General features: G+C 35.1%; 1 protein-coding gene across 1 annotated transcript; it reads right to left on the reverse strand.

The window, feature by feature from the left end:
- Positions 1-381: 381 nt before the first annotated feature.
- On the reverse strand, positions 382-10,800 carry LOC149575950 (uncharacterized protein At1g01500-like). The gene is made up of 3 exons (XM_089816078.1): positions 10,087-10,800; positions 6,272-6,463; positions 382-1,083 (listed from the first exon to the last, which is right to left on the reverse strand). Exons 1-3 carry the CDS (start codon positions 10,510-10,512, stop codon positions 850-852), a joined length of 852 nt encoding a protein of 283 aa, XP_089672204.1. The 5' UTR covers positions 10,513-10,800; the 3' UTR covers positions 382-849.
- Between the last annotated feature and the right edge of the window lie 9,736 nt (positions 10,801-20,536).

A 20,536-nucleotide genomic window follows, 5' to 3' on the forward strand; every position in this document is an offset into this window, starting at 1 on the left:
AATCAAACAGGCAACCCATGGTATAGTAGGCTACATGGAAATAAGATGGCGATAAGCGAAGTTCAGTATTGTGTCATTATCACAAATCATAATCCATGCAAAACATATAGCTAGAAGAACGTTCACTATAGCAGGAATCTTGAATATATGCAGAAGCAAGCTCCCAATATTTGTACTAACTGGACACTGAATATTTGAGATTACAGTTTAAATCCTATTTGGAAGCCCAGATTTTTTACATTCTATGCAGCAAATTTTTTTGTTAATTACATAGTATAAATAGTATCTCACTCAACAACTATGGTTTTAATAACCATGTTTATAAAAACACAAATTTTATGTCTCCATTATACATTTGTATGCACAAGTATGGGGCACAAATTTTGAAACAGGCAATATATTGAAGCAAAGCAATTTTTACTTCTTGGTTTTACAAGTATTGAGCCAGACTATTGCTAATTGAATGTACTGATACAAGTAAAATGTGCTGTTCCTCACAGCTTGGACCATGCACTTATTGGTTAAAAGTTGAAACCCAAAGACAAACAATGGCACTGGAACCAAAATTTATACAAGAATGCAAGCTACCTAATTTGATTGAAATATTCTGTTTCTGTCAACTATGCCTAATACACGTATTGACTGAAATCCAAATATAAAGAAGAAACCAAAATTTATACATAAGCATGAAAACTTCCCAACATCACATCCATAGAACCAAATGCGCTTATGTTAACAATGCTTACTCACTGGGGCTAGTCACACAAACACGCAGATTATTTGCAACTTTGAGAGCTTATGAATATAGACCGCATATTCATCAATAATACTGGGAGGAAAACAATGACACTAGAATAACCGCCTCCTGAAAGTCCTGGTTGTTGCTTGATATGTGCGCATGAGCAGTCCAACACCTATTCCAATGCCAAGGCACATTCCTAGCCCAATTCCCACACCAACTCTGACACCTGCATTGAACCATGAAAGCTCCCCTTCCTCACCTTCAATATATCCCCCAGGATAAAAAGTACCAAGATTTGGCTCAAACTTTTCATCCATGTCTTCATACTCCCTGCTCTCCATCTGTCAAAAAGAAGACAAGAACAAAGAAGTGTTGATTAATTCTAAAGCAGTCTGTAAAAGAAACTTTAAGACTGCCCTTCCTATTGTCTTTCCAAAATAAATGTCAACCTATAAGAGAAATTTAAGTTTGCACAGAAGCTAGCAAAACAAGAATGCATGGATGTTAATAAAAAGCTTTAGAGGGACTTACGTGAACATTAACAAAAGCTTTGGCTTGTTTATATAAAAAAAGATATGTTGCTTGACTAAAAAAACATTGTTTTGAGTTTCTGACAATGTTATCTAATTCTAACTAGGATCAAATTATTAACAATGCTCCATTGGCCTTGAACAGTCGCACAATGATAATAAATATGAATCCGAACCTAATGTTAAAGTTAATTCAGCCATTTGTAAAAAGTAGCTTGAATACAACATTGAGTTACATATATTAGCAAGAAAGTCCTCTCATGACAGAGTAATCATATTAAGGCAACCAAAATTTGAAACATCCCATGATGTGCAAATTGAAATATCATCATTTAAATATCACTATCATCAGCATGTAAAACAGTAAATCTATAAGTTTTGGCATATCAAATATTTGAAATATCTGAAATGAATTGAGTAATTTTAATATAACAATAATTAGTGTCAAGATTAGCTAAAAAACACAGAGATAAAGTGGTTAAAATGATAAGGGTAAGATCGATTGATATGTGAGAGCAATCATTTTGTGTAAAGCTGAGTGACTACTTAATCTCTTGAGCTTTACTAAATAAGTATTTGTCTTATTTGGAAAGCAATTTATAATATCTGTGGCCAACCAAAAACACACAATGGAACTGTCAGAAATATTGTGCACACAAGAATTTTCTAAGTAGAGAAAAATAGAACCACCCTGATAAAGAGGCACAAACAGAGAAGCATTGAATAATGTGAAAGATCGTCACAATGTTATTACACCAGTACACTGCCAGCTTATGCCTCCTTATAATCATGTAAATTCCCCAAAATCAATAAGCGTGTTATAGTAGGATTTTTTTGGCTAAAATGTTGTCACACAACATAATTAACTGCCAACTTTCAGAGGTGCACCTGCAAACCCCATTGGAAGGCAACACACAAATTACTGCCCTATTCTATATAGTGGGTGATGGATGAAGAAGAAGAAGAAGAAGACGAAGAAGCGGATATAGCAGCATCAGGATTCAAACCTTTCTCCTCTGCTCTTAACAAAGAGAGGGATTGGGACAGTAAGACACAATGAGAGGGCTTGGGAGATTGCTGAAAACAGTGAATGCTTGCTTCTCACAGTGAGGTAGGTAAGTTCAAGATGGCAAAGTCAGCAGGAAGGAGCAAATGTTTGGAGAATGAAGATTAGTTATTCCTGTTTTCTTAGAGATGCAGTGTAGAGCTTTCTCTTACTGACAGGGTAGAGACTAAACCTACATAGGTAACAATGGGTATATAGGGGGTCTTAATAACATTATTACCTCTGTTGGCTTGCTGTTTGTTGTTAAGATACTCATTTTCCCAAATGATGCTCTGAATTATAGGCAATTTCACTGTACTAATGGCCCTACACCTAAACAACTTTCTTCATAAATATCAATGTTGGTACTTAAAGATGGTCCATTGATCTGGATATAATTTAAAGGTATTTCACTGTTCAAAGAGTTGCATCGACAACAGGCCCATCTTACACCGTACAACTGTGCCCCCTAAACATATTTATTTTCTACAAATGAATCAAGATCTGGCAAAACTCAGAAGCCAATATAGCAATAATCCAATTCCTGAAAAGCCAAATAGTACAACTTCAATTTCCTTCCTTTCTAGGAAAAAACTGTAAATAATGTCAATACCACAGTTGTAAGAGATCATAAAGAAATAATAACTGTAAGTTTAGATAAATAATTGCTAACAAGGACAAATTAGTCTCCCATCCCCACCACTTCGTGTCCAGTTGATATTATTCTAAGAAAAACCTAGAAGTATATATAATATTTCCCAGTTTTAAAACCAGATCCAGTAACTCATTTGGCATTATCTTGAGACGGAATAGACCATCTGCACCCAACATTCATCCACATCAACCCAGCTTTATTTGAATAAAGCAGTGTTACCAGAGAACTTATTTCTTAAGTTTAGGAGACTTTTTCCAAATAAACCATTCAGAATACTTGGAAACCAATATTTAATAGGAATCCAATGGGCAACACACTATAATGCAGACAGTTTGGGTCATAATAGCAAAGAGCCAAATCAAAGAAATGGGCACAAGGAATGCATCTGACACTGAAATGCAAATGAAGCTTTATCTAAGATGAGAATAATTATCAAGAAGGTAGTCATCTCTTAGAAGAGATGTGAAGCTACAATACTCTGACATTAGGGTTCTGATAGCAATAGATTAACAAAACTCAGAGAGAGATGAAAATTCTAAACATTGAAACTGAAAAGATTGGAAACTCATAAACCATGTGCAAGCAATTCCCATAAAAAGTTAACGGAGTTTGTCCGGACATGAAGCTCATAAATACAATGTTTCAGTTAAAGAGAAGTTTTGTTTAAAAAAAATAGTTGATTCAACCATCAATCTTTTTAAGCCCGTCAAAGCAGGTTTTGTGTGAATTTTCCAGCCAAAATGCATGCTACAGCAACCAGTTTGGTGAGTTTGAGCATTAGCCAAGTTCTACGCTGCAAATATGGTTCCAAATTTGATAAAATTGCACCCTAAATAAGGCATCCTCTATTGCCAGCCCAAATAGAGGGTTTCAGAAGACTTCGATACTAATCCACTAGAATGCAGTATGCATCATCTAAGCATATCTCATCTGAGAGAAAGTTGGCAAGGCTGAAAAAATCGAAAACAAAAACAATTCAAACAAGTGCTAAAGCAACAATGCTGTACATACTACATACCATACTAGATTTTTTATGTGCTACATAGCAGTCCAAAAAATATTAGTCTTAAGACTCTTATGTTAATCAGAACAGCCAACCTGGTGATCAAAATCCACCATTGAAGAGAAGATTTAAATAAGAGGTCACAGCTTGATTAAGGTTCTTGGCAACCTTGTCTTGGGGTGTGCTATTTAGTGAGTCCCATAGGCTGCTTTATCCACATGGGCATTATTAAAATCTCTCATTTATTCATTCAATGACATAGTCACCAGCCTGTTGGACCAGGTGAGGGTTCTGACTTATGATACATCCAACAATTCTATGACTAATGGATTTGACAGATCATTCAAACCAGGTGGGATGTTGCAATCACACAATTGCACATTTCCAGCCACAATGATATCTGTGTAGCATTGCAAAGTAGCTCCCATAAGTAATGAATTAAACAAAGGGAATGATAAACCAGATGAGCATGCACATACTGAGAAGGCTACGGAGATTCAAGAACGGTTTAATCAATTCACAGTGGAATCTAATTTGGTGGTTGTAGAAGGAAGAATGCCAACAAACTCATAAAACTTTTAAAACTTGATATTTGGTTTCTCTACTTCTACAACAGGGTAAAACAGTCCAATGACTTAGTTACTGATTCGTGAAACAAATCTGATTTGGGAACATGAATCGGATCTGTGGATTCATAATTTTTTTTCCCAATTATGATTCGTAGAGGATTTGTGTGTATTTATATATATAAATATATAATATGCATTATATATACTAAAAAATGAGAGAAATATACATAATTCTAAAACAAAATCATTTCAAAGTATGAATCTATGATTCTAAATCATTTCATAGTATGAATCTATGATTCTGGTATGAATCTGTGGATCAAATCCACTTTGATTATAAGAAAATAAATTATAATTAAAAAAAAATCTGGAAGAATCCGGACGAATCCAGCCTCTAGGGCACAAATCCGGAAACTAACCCAATCATTATCATCATCCATTCTTCTAAGACAGGTAAAATCACCTCTAGAAGAGCAGAGAAGCTGGTTGGAGATTGTAGTCACTTGTATTTTAATTGAATTAAGACAACATGGTATACGCAGGACCAGCCATATGTCGGGATGTTGATCCTGATTCCTAAGGAATGCCACCAAAGTTGATTGGAGGGGCAATCTAAGTCTTCACCAAGAAGTAGTATAGATTGTTTAGAATGCTTTAGATGATTGGTCCCAGAGAACATCCCGAGTGATACTACTCTCAGTCTATCACCATGTGTGATGTTGACATTGTTGAGTCTTGACATGACTTCAGAGCACATGGAAGCTAAGACAACCAGTGTAACTGGATCTTAAATGATTTGCTTGCCAATGAAGTTAATTTTGTGTCTGGTTCCTGCTTTTTTATCAAGATTTTATTAGAATTTTTTGGCTAGCCTTTTAGAATATTCTATTAGTGGTCATTTAGGAGTATTACATATTACTTTATTTTAGTCTCCTATTTCTAGAAGACTTAAGCTTCATTTTGAAAAATGAAGCTCTTATAAATGGGTAAATTTTGTGTCTGGTTCCTGCTTTTTTATCAAGATTTTATTAGAATTTTTTGGCTAGCCTTTTAGAATATTCTATTAGTGGTCATTTAGGAGTATTATATATTACTTTATTTTAGTCTGCTATTTCTAGAAGACTTGAGCTTCATTTTGAAGAATGAAGCTCTTGTAAATTGCTATATGTACCCATTGAATCCATTAATTCAAGCAAGCAATTTTGAGTTTCTGATTTGTTCAATTAGTTGATACTAAGAAAGTGAGAAACATACACATGCATGAGGTTAAGTATGTGTGTTTCAATTAATTTAACAAATTCAGCCGAGCTCAAGAGGTATATAAATGGGCCCTCACATTAAAAAAACCTAGCTCAAACCCTCAAGAATTAAGTGATATGGGGCATATGCAACTGAGGTCACATGCAAGCCCTACGTGAACTTGGAAGAGTATATTCCCCTCAGTCAAGGCACCTGACCCAAAAAGTATGCTTCTGCCATAATTTAAATAAGAAGCTTAACATGCATAAAAACTGCAAATGTGCACCAACAAAACCTACAACAGCAGTGCTTATAGATTCTAGATCAATAAAAAAATATGAAGGAAAAATAACAGCAACCTGCAATGCCAAAATCCAAATGCTAACAAAATTTGCCTTACATTATATGACAAAAAAGACAGATAATCAAAATCATTGATTCCGAATTTAGCTGGAAAAGTAAACGTCAGACCAAAACGGCTAGCATACCTGATGTGAATTGTCACTGAGAACTATGCTCTTAACCTGTGTCTCCTCATGCTCAGGAATAGCATCTAAAGTCCCTCCTCGTCTACGCCGGGGAACAAGTTGCAAAGTCTTGGTCAAGATTAGTGGCGATCCAGAGCAGCATCCTGCAACATAAACCTCCAAAGTTGGAGAAGTATGGCTGGCAAAATCAACCTGTGGAAACAAATATATGAGATTGAAATATTTTACAACCATAAAATGTTAAGCTAAACAATAGACAAAGGTTCGCAAATATTTCCAGTTCAAGAGAGTGTTTAGCAGATTTACTCTAAGAACGCAACTAGAATCTACTATTAGTAAATCTTTATTTCAGTTATTTCTATCATTTACATCAAATCTGTATTATAGACAAATAAAGGAATAGCACTGATTTTAAGTTATCATGTGTATATAATACACAATTCTAATAAACTTGTCAAACAGTTCTGAGAAAAATCATTGCATTTACTGTCAAGATGTGTATCATTGCAATCATAGTAACTAATATACGTATCTTTGTGATTGTAATGACTAATTCTGGATTTATCGTGAAACCTTCAGGACAGTCCAGGTGAAGAAATTAATATATTTGAAATTTATAGATTAAATACAGAGGAAAGAGATCCTTTGACACCCTACTGCTGTTGTGTGAGTTTTAGATAAAAACTTTGCAATTACTGATTTTGAAAATTGGCCAATCAACAAATCTTATTTTTAAATTTGATGACTGAAGAACGTAAAATTTAATTGTGACATTTCTATCAAGATTCAACTGTGTAGCTTATGAGTCAAAACCATAGACCTTGTTTCAAAACCATAGATCTTGTTTCAAGAATCGTGCTTCAAACGAAACCATCTCTCATGAAAATGAATGGAACATTTAGCACTCATTGCATCTAGGTGATGCTCATTAAGATGAAGTATTGGGCCTTCCTAAGAGTTCGCACGTCCCAGTACTACTCCAACTCGAGCACTTTTACGTTTTAACCATGGGATTTAACCTTGTAGGAAATACCATGGTTAAGTGTGCTTGAGTTAGAGTAGTTCTAGGATGGGTGGTCTCTTGGGAAAGTCAAATGCTTCACCTCTGTGAGCATCATCTAGATGCAATGAGTGATAAGTGTTCCATTCATTCTCATGAAAAACAAGCTCTTGTGAACCACTATTTTCATGAAACATGGGTCAATGAGTTTGACTCAAAAACTACACAACTAAATTCTGACAGCAATATCACCATTTGACTTCTTGTGGAAAATATCTGCAATTTATTAATGGAATTCAGTATTAAATGGCCATATTTTTCATGATAAAAATCACTTCATCTATGTTGTTTTTAGTTGAAAACTTGTCTGATCAACAAAGGAGGAAACGCAAACCAAAAAACTTAATGGGTCTCAATGAAAACTTTTATCATGAGGAGCTTGAGGTTACACAAACTCTAGATCATGTAAATGTCTTGTTTTCGTAGGTTGTTTATTCTTTTGTTTAGGAGGAGAGCCATTTGACCATACTTTCACCATTGCTTGGTTGCTTTTTCACATGTTGTCATTTTTTAAAATTATACAATGAAAAGTGGATGTAATCTTTCTTAATAATTGCCAATGTCATGAAAATTGACATAACTTTACCATAATTTAAAATGAAAAGCCCTAGTGAAACCTTTTTACCTTTTTCTATTTAAAAATTTACTAATTACAAGTGTAACACAGGGAATTGCACCCCCTCCCAAACCTCGAAGTACCTGTCCCCGCACCAGGTACTTGCGTACCCAAGTACCCCCACCTCTGGCATTCGGCAACCATGCCACCGTTGAGATGGGTACTTGAATTGGTATTTTAATTTTAAATTTCAAATGTTACTATTGGTTATGTAATATATTACTATGTTGAATGTTCGTTCAAGGTCCCAGTTCATATTGCGATATTGCTATGTTTAAGTATTTTAATTTGGTATGTTCTACTAAAACCTCATTTCATAACTAGCATTTCAAGTTCTATATGTATACCATACAACACCCCTCTCTGCCCCGCCCTCCCCTTACTGTCATCCTCTAGATGTTTCGCTGCTGTCAGAAAAATGAGGCCAATTTTCCCCCCATCCCGGAAACTCGTTATGACGTCCCGAAGTACCCCAGTACTGGTGTTACACTACCAATTACCAAAACTATTTGCAAAAAAATAAGAAAAAACAATTAACAAATATCATGTTTAAAGAGGCAAGAGCCTACAAAACAACAGTAAATTGTGAGCCTCTTATGTGGGAGGTCTTGGGTTCAAGTCTACTCGAGCTTAATAAATAATAATAATAATAAATTATAAAACATGCTAATAATTAATCTTGGCTTTGGCCTCTTACCAATAAAAAAATAATATCATAGTTAAAGAAAATTATGAAATAAAAAATAAATCTTTAGAACCAAGACTATGATAGATTCTTTATCTTTTCTCAAAATTTGCCAGTTAGAAATTCTAATATTTTAAGATTTGCTGAAAGCCTGAAACAAAGCAAGGAAACAAAAATACCTGTCAATCAGAGGCTCACAATGATAAATTTAACATAAAAGTCTAAAGAATTCCTTCATTGAGAGTTTTCCAACTGATAAATCTTATATTTTAAGCATTTGCCCCACTTAAAAAAATTAATTACCTTGGCACGTGGGAGAGTAAATTTCATGTGAAAACATAAATAACTTACCAATTCTATTTTCAAAATTAAACAATTAGAAAACCTAGTAATTGAATTTGTCAACAACGTTTTTTTCAATCTCAATTGGTATTGTTAATTACAGTTAAGGAAAAAAAATACTTTTTAGTAGTGTATAACATGCCCAGTGTGACTCAGGATGTATGATAACATTTCCAGCTTTTTGGTAAATTAGTGTCCAAGCTTATGCAACATTAATATGATGACATAGCAAATGTACTTGAAACAATTTTCTGATAAACAAAAAATACGTTATAATGAAACAGAATAAGTTACACAGGTCGATAGGGATGCACATACTTGGCACATCATTGTTAATTACAGTTAAAGGATTTCCTTTGAGATTTTGTACAGCATGCCCCATGTGACTATGGTCGTGCAATTACCTTTCCAACTTTTTGGTATGTCACTCTCAAACCTTATGCAGTACAGATATAATAATAATATACTTGAACCAACTTCTAGTTAACAGAAAATACGTTGTGATGGAACGGAATAATTCCTTGACATAGCGCATGGCCTCAATCGATTTTGAAGGTGGGATACCAAAGCATGAGACTTTACAAAGTGCTACATCCAAATTTTAAATGTCACATACCCAATGGCCGAGGCTCCATACAGTGCCAGACACAATTCTCATATGCCATTCCCAATAGATGAGACTCCGTAAAGTTGAATGTGACACACCCAACATTGAAGCTCCTTAAAGTGAAACATTCAACTTCGGGTGTGGAACCATGGGGAAGAAAAGGCTCTATTAAATACCACATCGAATTCTCGGTCTAGGCTCCATAAAGTGCATCATCCAATTGTGGATCTAACATACCCAATGGATGAGGCTCTGTATAGTATTACATTGAAATTCTAGATATGGCATACCCAATTACCAACTGACAAGGCGTGGTGATAGAAATCGTGGGGAATTTGACAAAAGAAGATAAAAATGGTTAAAGTATCTATTCCACAAAGGGCGTGATGCAAAGGCAATTAACCGATAACTTGAACACTTCTTTTCGATTTTGCAAATTAGCGAGGTATCGAATACATAAAAGAAATATGAAAAATCAACAAAAGAAAAAATTGAAGAAACAAACCTTGTCAGGCTGTTGTTGCTGCTTAGACGCCCCCGGACGCATGGCGGAGCAGCAGTCCATGCTCCAGACCCCATCCTTAGCCCCCTTGTGAAGGCTGCCGCAAAGCAGCAAGAAATCCCCATTATAAACCTCGAAATGCAAAGTCCCAGCCGTTCGAACGTTATCCGTGCTGACGTAAGTGGCCTCGGCGGAGTCCTTGTCGATCCTGTCCCTGCGAAGGCTAAGGCAGGCAAAACCCTCGGATGGCGAAACCCTGGCGCCGTTGATCTCAAGCATCGCTCCAGCACCCCTATGCGCATGGCGTAACAATAGCACCTGCGGCATCGCTCCCTCCGCCCACCTCACTCGCACATAGAATAGCCGAACTTCCAGCCATCCCTGCGCCGGTCCCATTTTCTTCTGCCCTAATTCTTCGTACCAATCCATGCCCAATTTCTCATAAGATCGGATCAACTGAATCCAACGAAACCCTAGGGCACACAGTGTACGTGCTTTTGGTGCATCTCTGTCACCAAAAAACCTGGTTTCACAGACAGATAATTTGTCTGGGCGGGCAGAATTCAGGATTCAGGATTCCCAAAAAAATTTAGTAATTCCGGCTTACTGTTAGGAATTAAAAGCGCGAACGATTGGAAAGAAATCGGATCCCAGGGAATGGGGCTGTTTTGTTGGCTTGTGATGACAATGAACACTCGAATAGTTACACAGCAGCGTGAGATATTGGCCACCAAATTAAGCTTTAAAGTTGACCACCGGAATCGAACCCTCGATCAGCCATGTAAAATTTGTAAAATTTGTGGCCAACTCCTCAAGCCATTTGTCCTCTTTCCAGGGGTGGTGGGCATAATTTCTCCATAGGATAAGAGAATTTTTTTAATAGGGGTAGCATAAAGAATTCATGTCATCGCTTCAAAAAATATACGCTCTTGAATATTTAGTTGACAAGGTTTATATGGAAAGGAAATAGAAATATTAATGTATTTCTTGGAGGTATTTTTTATTTAGAGGTAGTATAAAGATTTTTATTTTTATTTTTTTTAAATTTGTTTTATAGAGTTTTAATATTTTTTGGCTTAGTAATTTTTTTAATGGGAGCTTCTATATTTTTTTTAGGGGTATTCAATCTGTCAAATTCACCATTCTGGTCTCATTCTTTTTTAGATGTTGTGTTGTGTCTACTAGATTAGATGAAGCTTTAACCCTTAATTAATTGTCATTATAGAATTTTTTTTTTTTTTTAAAATTAGATTTTAGATCAAACTATTCATGAATTAGATTGTGTGTATGTAATTCTCATCAATATGTCATATCACATTCCATGATCTCTCATCTTTTTGTCTCTATCGTCCTTATAATATGAATGTAGAATATAATCTAATATGGTGACAAAAAAGATTAGTACTAATTTCAAGATTGTACAAATTTATGCTTTTTGATAATGTGTTAGCTTTAGAAGATTTTTTTCTTTTTATATTTAAATTAGACATTTAACTTTATCAATAATATCTAGTTATTGAACCTCTATTAATAATCCCCATTAATGGTTTTTTTTTTCGTATTGGTTATTGCTATGAAATGAAATAACTTAGTTCTATCAATATGATTGGTTAATGTTACATGTTATTCTCTTTGTTTGTATTATTAATATTGATGTTATTGGTTCATTATTTTATGATTACTTGATTACGCATAAATGTGTTTCAAATTTGAATAATAAAATTATTTTAGAAAAAAATATTTGTGTATTAAATTGTTTGTATGTATTTTTCATCAATTTTTCATGTCACATTCCATTATCTATCATCTTTTTGTCTTGAAAATTCTCCATCATCCTTAGTTTGGTCTAGAATGCAATCCAAAATGTTGACCAAGAAGTATATACACATCTAATTTCGAAGAAATTATTACCAATTTTAGTAATGGTGCAAATTTTTGGCCTTTAATAATATGTTGGCTCTAGAGGAAATTCCTCTTTTTTGTATTAAATAAAAAATTCAACTCTGTCAATAATATCCAGTTGTTTTTTTATCTCTATTAATAACTTTTATAATGCAAGCTTTTTTCTATTGGTTATTCCTATGAAATGAATTATTCATTCGCTTCTATCAATAATGATTGGTTAGTGTTGCCTGTAGTTCTCTTTGCTTGCATTATTCATATAATAAAATGGTTGATAATGTTAGTTGATTGTTTTATGATTACTTTATTTTGCATAAATATGTTTAAAATTAGATGTTATTTTGAAATGCATGAAATTGAAATTAGAACAATGACGAAATATTATATCGCATATGCTTCACCTATGGTTTTATGGAATAACATGTTTACAAGAATCTAAGTGTGAATGAGTGCAACAATGCATATAAGACGAGAACTTCAATAAGATAAGAGTGTCCTAACCACTGAACAATCATATGTGTGATGGAAACCTAAGCACATGTAAGTATGCACACATGTGATTGCATTAAATTTGTATTTTGAATAATTTAATATCATATTTTATGTTATTATGATGCATAACTTAATTTTTTTGGCTAGTAATAATTTATCATTTGATTAAAATAAAGGATTTTTACATCAATATAAATGTAGGCTTTCTTAGTTAGCCTTACCCTTCCTTTACACTTATAACATACTTATAACATCTACCTACATTCTAATAATCATTTTTGCACTAATCAACTATTGCCCCTTTTTACAGGCTATATATCTTTACATAAAACCCTTTCCTGATTACATTACAAAAAGGCCATTAATCATTAATGCCATATGTCCTTTCTTTGCTTCGAAGTAGCACCTGCAAACTTCCTGCAACACAAATCACCCCTTAGAGCTCTGTTGATTTTCCTTCCTTCCTTTTCCATATTTGTCTTCTATTCAAAACATTACATAGCTCCTCCATTATCTCTTCTCTACCCATAGTCGAGCTCTTCTCAAAATTGGGGCTTACCCAAATCTACCTGGTTTTCATGTTGTTCATATGCAAAAAATGAAATTCCCTTTTCTTCTACTGACTTTCTTAGTGAAAAACAACAAAATTTCAAAAACCAACAACTCTTTATTTCAATCTTCCACCCTCACTAGGAAACGAACTCTCACGACTCCACATCTCCTTCTATTACTTGCACTTATCTGCTGCTTTGGGTGGGTCATAAGGAATCTTGTCACCTTCGTTTCCTCTATCTCCTTGAAACTTCTAATTTCATCCACCAGCCATTGCCAAGCTATCTTAATCTTGACTTGGTAGGCTTCTTTATCCACCCATGTTGACCACCACACAAACCCAAATTTCCCTCGAGCCTGCCCCTCCTCTATGTTTTCAAAATATTCACTATAATCAAACCCCTATCCCAATCACACCCACTCCAATAGGGAATCAATCCCAACTATCAAATCCTCAGGGAAAAGCATTTTTATTACCCATTCAACCTCCCTTACTAGAAATGCCAATTCCATAACCCAAGCCATCACCATTGTTGCTATGTCAACATTAATTTTCCAATGGTGGGTCAAGTTTTGAAACAATTCCCCCACCATTTCCTGTACAGCTTCCGCCACTCGTTGCATTGGACATTTCAACAATAGCTTCAACCTTTGGTTATGAATTGGGCCAAACAGAGCCCACCTTCTTTGCACATTGAATTGCCAATAGTGTAGCCTGAAATTTAGCTTCATTATCTGTGCCATCCAAAAGTTGTTTTGTACCAAAGGCCACTGTCTCCCCTAAATGATCTCTAACTATGCATCTAGCCCCTGATTTGATTGGATTGCCCTTGGCCACCCCATAAAAATTTACTTTAATCTAACCTTCTCCTAGAGCTTCCCACCTTGCATTTTCCCTATTATTCAACTTTGAAAACATCTTCCCCTATGCTTCAGTGTGTCCAATTTTGATCCCAACCCATTCCTTCTAAATAGCTCTATCACACCTCATAAACACACTTTTTAACAATTTTTTCCTAAACAGAGCAACACTAACAACTTCTTCTATTGAGTGGTCAATCCATTGCAAGAGTTGGTCCAAAGTTTCTGTCACTTCCTAGAAAATCCTCCTATTTCTCTCCTTCCACACCTCCCATATAACTATTAAAGGAACTACCCTCCACACACATTCAATCGTATTTCTCCTACTCATCCTTGTTAGTGTAGTTTTTTATTTTTCCTATTTTGCTAGGTTTTTCCTACACTTTTAATAATCTCGCTTAGGTTAATAAAGCATGTCTTATTAGGTGAATGGTTGTGAGGTGTCACCTTCCTACATGTGAGCATCCATTAGCTATCTTGGGAAGATACTTTGCTATCTTTAGTCTGATAAATGGTTGCTCCTCATTGGTTGGTGTTGCCACCTCCTCCCTCTTCCTAGCCTATATAAGCATGCTACCTGGCTTGTATTTGTATCTCTTGTTTTTGCGTCCTCTTAATGCTATTTTGCTTCCAGCATTTGCATTACTCTCTTGGAGACTAACTCTTTGATGCTATTTTGATTTTGTATCATTTGCATTCATAGTTTAGATATTTACTCTTTGCACTAGTTTTATGGGTTATTAATCTTATCAGATTCTAACAATCCTAGGCCATGATAGGAAGAAAGCCAAAAGAGAGGGACACCACAGTCTAGACCATCCCAATTTCCCTTGAATATAACTCCAACATCTAGTTGCAACATCACAATTAAGCAGTAGATGGTTGACACTTTCTTCCTCTTTCCCACACATAACACACTTTATTGGTCTCTAAACTCCATATCTCCTTCTTCAATCCCTTGTTAATATCCTTCCTTGGATAGCTAACCAAGAGAAAGTTCTAGCCTTAGGTAAAATTTCTTTATTGTAGCACCAATCCCCTACTTCAAAACAGACCTCGTCTTTGCTTTCAATTAATTCATAACCAAATTTTACTGAGAACTTCCCCGAGGTTGCCACACACTAGCTTATCTTATCTCTTTTGTCAATAATGTAGACTTTTGTTTGGGCAAAAATCTCCTTTAGAGAATGTTGATGCCTCTATGACAAGCCTTCAAGCCTCCAATCCTTCCATTCCGACACTTTGCCAAGGATCCCATCCTTTTCATAGACATAATCCCTTACACTCCTTCCCCACAACTCACACAGTTTCTATTTCAACTCTCTATCTTGACATTTTTCATCTAAGGTTTTATAACCATTCCATGAATCCTCCTAGAATTTTGCTTGATTACCATCACCTATTACCCATGAAATAGGGTCTGTAATAACATGTTTGCATGATAAATTAAAATTCCAAATTGTTGACCCTTTCAATGGTTTTGGATTGTTAAAATCTTGATGTTCTCATTTGAATCTAGGTATTTTGCCTTTAGAATTTTTGTCCAAATATGATCAACATCACTTGCCATCTGCCAAACTAATTTTGCTTCCAAGATAATATTAATAGTATTCCAATATCTAATTCCAGCTCCTCAAAATTTTTTTGGTTTGCAAATTTTTTCCCACTTTAATAACAACCATTTTTTACCATCCCTTGCTCCACTCTAGAAGAATCTTCGCATTTATTTTTCCACCATATTAATTACCTTTTTTGGAACTTTTAGGCACATCATTGAAAAAATAGGCACTGTAGAGACAACTAATTTTAGCATCAGGATTCTCCTTGCCAATGACAACCATTTACCCTTCCATCCTTCCATTTTTCTAAAACACTTTTCAACCAAATCCTTCCATACATCTTCCTTGAAACAGTGGGATCCCCAAATACAACTTGGAAGTAAACCTTGCTTAATGTTTAGAGTTCTCCCTATAGCCACTCTTTTATTTATAAGAGTATTGAAAAAGAATATTTCTAATTTTGCCAAATTAATTTTCTGGCCTAAAACTTTCCCATAAATATCTAACACCTTTTTCATCAATCTTGCTTCCTTCTCTAAAGCTTCCCCTATAAGAAAGGTGTCATCCACAAACTAAAGATGAGAGATAGGGTCCACTCCTCTTGCCACTCTAACTCCTTTCCACAAACCCCTCACTCTTTTTTCTTGAATCAGTCTCCCTAGAACTTCTGCTACAATGATAAAAAGAAATGGGGATAATGGATCCCCTTGTCTTATGCCTTTTTCTAACTCAAAGAAGCCTTGGGGATTACCATTCACCAGGACTAAAAATTCGATAGAACTTAAACACTCTTTAACCCATCTAACCCATTTCTTGCTGAAACCAATTTTTTTCAAAACTTTAAACAATAATTCCCTCTTAACTCATCATAGGCCCTCCTAATATCTAATTTCACCATTATTTTACTAAGTTTCTTTACTCTTATAGAATGGATCATTTCATGGGCTATTATCATCCCTTCAAAAATAGATCTACTCAGGGCAAAACCACTATGTTCCTCTGAAATGAAATCATTTAGGACCATCTTTAACCTATTTTCAATCACCTTTGAGATGATTTTATACAAAATATTGCACAAAGAAATAGGTCTAAAATCCTCGAAAGTCTTGCATTCCTCTTTCTTTGGCACTAGAGCAATGAAAGTATTGTTTATGTCTTTCAAAACAAAAACCCCACTCCTAGATTTTGTTAGAAACAATAGTCCACCTAGATCAACCTTAAATAATCTTATCCATTCAACCAAAGTAAACAGCAACCATAACAAGATGCACATAGACAATTACACTAGATATGTTAACTAGGGAAACCCTTAATCAAAGGGAAAGCCCTGGTGGGAACAATGCACACAAGATGATTTACTAATATAAATATTCCTTGTTAGAGGATGAACCCTATTAGGAGTCTACTACAACATTTAGTACATATGAGTCCCTGTTAGGAGACTTTGAATCCCTGTTAGGAGATTCCAATCCTATTAGGAGTCATAGAAGACAGAAGGACCCACTATCCAAACAACTTGTAGGGCAAGACCACTAAACTCATTGTCCAACTAATCTCTCAACTACTCCTTACAGAATAATTGTGTACCATAATGTAACTTCTTTCCTTTGTCTTGTCAACCGGACCAATCACTGTCAGACCTTGTAGACCAGGTCACGAACCTCAGATCCAAGTATCCAACTTCAGATCATAGAATAATACCTTAGCAATGAAGTTTCCTTCACTTCCGCTTTCCTTTGCTCAACTTCGCATTCCGCTCTTCATGTTGCTTATTATCACTTGTCTTTCTTACTAATGATAAAGGAAAATGTCCTTCCTTTATATCGAATCCATAAAAAAATCCCTTGAGTCAGCTATTACACCTTCTCAATTAATTATTATAGGACCACATTAAGAACATGTTACACTTAACGATAACATTAATCTTTCACCTTCCAACTTGAATATATTTTTGTATATGTAGCATTATGATGAGTAAACTTAACTATGTCATCACTAACATGTCTTCTTCACATCTTTAACTTTAGCTTCTCAGAATAACAACTCTACTAAGAGATATAACAAGTTTACCAGTACATGCCTTTGTAAACTCTATCTCAGAACAGTCTTCTTGCATAACTTTTTCCAGACTTAATATCTTATGTTTTCGAGGTTACCTATGATAGGATTAAACCATGGACAGAAATAAAAATTATATGCAAATATAACCAATAATAGAAAATAATAGAACACATAGAAAAGAACATAAGACACCAAGATTTAATGTGGTTCACCCAATCCCTAGGCTACGTCCACCAAACAACAAGTCTGATATTATTACGATCTAGCGATTACCTAATTACAATCTGTAATCCCTTACAACTCAATACCATCGCAAGAACCAATTTCGCATCACCACAATAAAACAATCCCTAACTCTAAGCCCTTTTATACAAGTATTTTATGCCACTTTAGGGTTATAACATGTCAACCATATGTCAGCCATACATTGGCCACAACATCGACCACGACCCAAAAATTTACTTCGAGATGCTACCCCAAATCCCAAAGAATATTTCCTTGATCAGTTACCACAAACTAATAATCTCCCACTCGGGGACTGATTAGACTCCACACAAGACAACAATCTCCCACTTGGAGATTGATTCTTTAGCAATATCGCTACCACATGGGGCTTCTACTAGATCAAACCATTATGGACTTTGCTATTTTGTTATTCATGTTCAATCTAGAAGACCAACTGAAGTTGAAGAAGAATTCAACTTCTCCCTTATTACTACCTTTGTAAACATATATGTTGGATTGTCATATGTATGTATCTTGTCTAGCTTTAATTTCCCATCATCCAAAACAAATCGAATGAAATGGTGTCACAATTGAATATGTTTTGTCATTGAATGCAGAGCTAAATTCTTGGCAAGATGAATGACACTCTAGCTATCTGTAAACAAATAATTATCCCTCTGAGGGTGTCCCAATTCTTCCAAGAAGAATTGAAGCCATATCATCTCCTTGGCTACCTATGTAGTAGCAACATACTCGACCTCTGTAGTGGATAAAGCATTAACCTTCTATAACCTAGAAACCTAGCTCAATGTTGCCCCATCAATAGTAAAGACATAACCTATAGTACTCCGCCTGGTATCAATATCTCCTGCCAAATTTGAGTCAACATAGCCCTATAAATCAGTAGTAGAGCCCCCAAAGTGTAAACACTTATTGGATGTTCTTCTCAAATATCTGAGAATCCATTTGACTACATTCCAATGCTCAATTCCTGGATGACTCATATACTTGCTAACGACTCCCATTGCATGTGCAATATCTGGCCTTGTACAGACCATAGCATACATCAAGCTTCCTACAGGTGAAGCATAAGGAACCTTGAACATATTATCCTCCTCTTCTTGTGTCTTGGGACACACTCCTTAGTCAACTTGAAATGACCAGGTAAAGGTGTGTTGACAGCTTTAGCATTCTCCATAGAGAAACATTGCAACACCTTCTCAACATAATTAGCCTGAGAAAGTGTCAATTTCCTATTCTTCCTATCTCTACAAATCTTCATACCAAGGATTTTTTTTGCTGACCCCAAATCCTTCATAGAAAATGCATGTGCTAATTGGCATTTCAGCCCCTTAATGTGATCCATGTTAGACCTAGCTACAAGCATATCATCAACATATAAACATAAAATCATGTAGCTATCATCCTCCAACCTCTTAAAGTAGACACAATGATCTGAATGACACCTACTATAACCATACTCATGCATAAAACTATCAAATTTTAGATACCATTGCCAAGATGCTTGCTTCAAGCCATATAAACTTTTCTTCAATTTGTACACTAAGTTCTCCTTACCTTTAACCTCAAATCCCTATGGCTGAGCCATATATATCTTCATCCAAATCACCATGAAGGAATGTTGTTTTAACATCAAGCTGCTCTAAATGAAAATCTTCAGTAGCCACAATACTTAAAACAATATAGATAGAAGTCATTTTAACAACAGGAGAAAATATCTCATCAAAATCGATACCTTTTTTCTATACAGATCCTTTTACAACTAACTTGGCTTTAAATGTTTTCATACCTCCTTCCTCTTCTTTCAACCTATAAACCCACTTATTCTGTAAAGCCCTTTTACCTGCAGGCAACTTGCATAAAGCCCATGTCTTATTTTTCAACAAAGAGTCAATTTCGTCTTTCATTGCAGACTCCCACTAAATCTTAGTATCCACCTGCACAACTTCATCATAACATTTAGGTTCATCAACATTTGTTAATAAAATAGAATACAAAGAGGGAGAAAATTTTTCTGGAGGTCTAATTTGCCTTGTTGACTGTCTAACATTCACTGATGTGTGTGATATTTGTTGTTGTGGTTGTTGCACATCATGAGGAATGACTAGAACATCATCTTTTGGAGTATCATCCAACACTACATAATCATCTTCTTTCTTCTCATGTTGCTACAATAGATCTTTGTACAACACTTTTTCATTGAATATGACATCCCTGCTTCTTACAATTTTATTATTTTCAAAATTCCAAAGCCTATAACCAAATTCATTAATGTCATATCTAACAAATAAACATTTGTTTGACTTGGCTTCTAGCTTGGTTCTATTTTTAGAATCTGTGAGCAAATGCTTCACAACTAAAGGTTTTGAGAAAAGAATAACTCACCTTCTTACCAATCTATGCTTCCTCTGGAATACCACAACCTAAAGGAGTAGAGGGACCTCTATTAATCAAATATATAGCAATATTAACAACCTCCACCCACATGTGTAAGGGCAACCCAACATGCAACCTCATGCTCCTTGCATGCTCCATTCTAGTCTTGTTCATGTGTTCAGCCACTCCATTTTTCTATGGAGTCCTTGAAACAATTTTTTGTCTATGAATACCACTAATGGAGCAATCATCTTCAAATTCATGACTGCAATACTCACCACCATTATCAGATCTAAGACATTTTAATTTCTTACTAGTCTCATTTTCAACCAAACATTTCCATTTCTTAAAAGTTTGAAATATATCAAATTTTTGTCTAAAGAAATAAATCCATACATTTCTAG

The sequence above is a fragment of the Cupressus sempervirens genome, chromosome 1 (assembly GCF_028749045.1).
Source record: "Cupressus sempervirens isolate cs-2001-9-10 chromosome 1, ASM2874904v1, whole genome shotgun sequence".
NCBI lineage: Eukaryota > Viridiplantae > Streptophyta > Pinopsida > Cupressales > Cupressaceae > Cupressus > Cupressus sempervirens.

Excerpts from the sequence above, each read along its gene's own strand:
- LOC149575950 (XM_089816078.1), bottom strand. The coding sequence starts at position 10,512 with ATGGATTGGTACGAAGAATTAGGGCAGAAGAAAATGGGACCGGCGCAG. Across the intron at positions 6,464-10,086 it reads AGCAACAACAGCCTGACAAG|GTTGATTTTGCCAGCCATAC; the intron begins GTTTGTTTCTTC and ends TTGTTTCCACAG. Across the intron at positions 1,084-6,271 it reads TCAGTGACAATTCACATCAG|ATGGAGAGCAGGGAGTATGA; the intron begins GTATGCTAGCCG and ends TCTTTTTGACAG.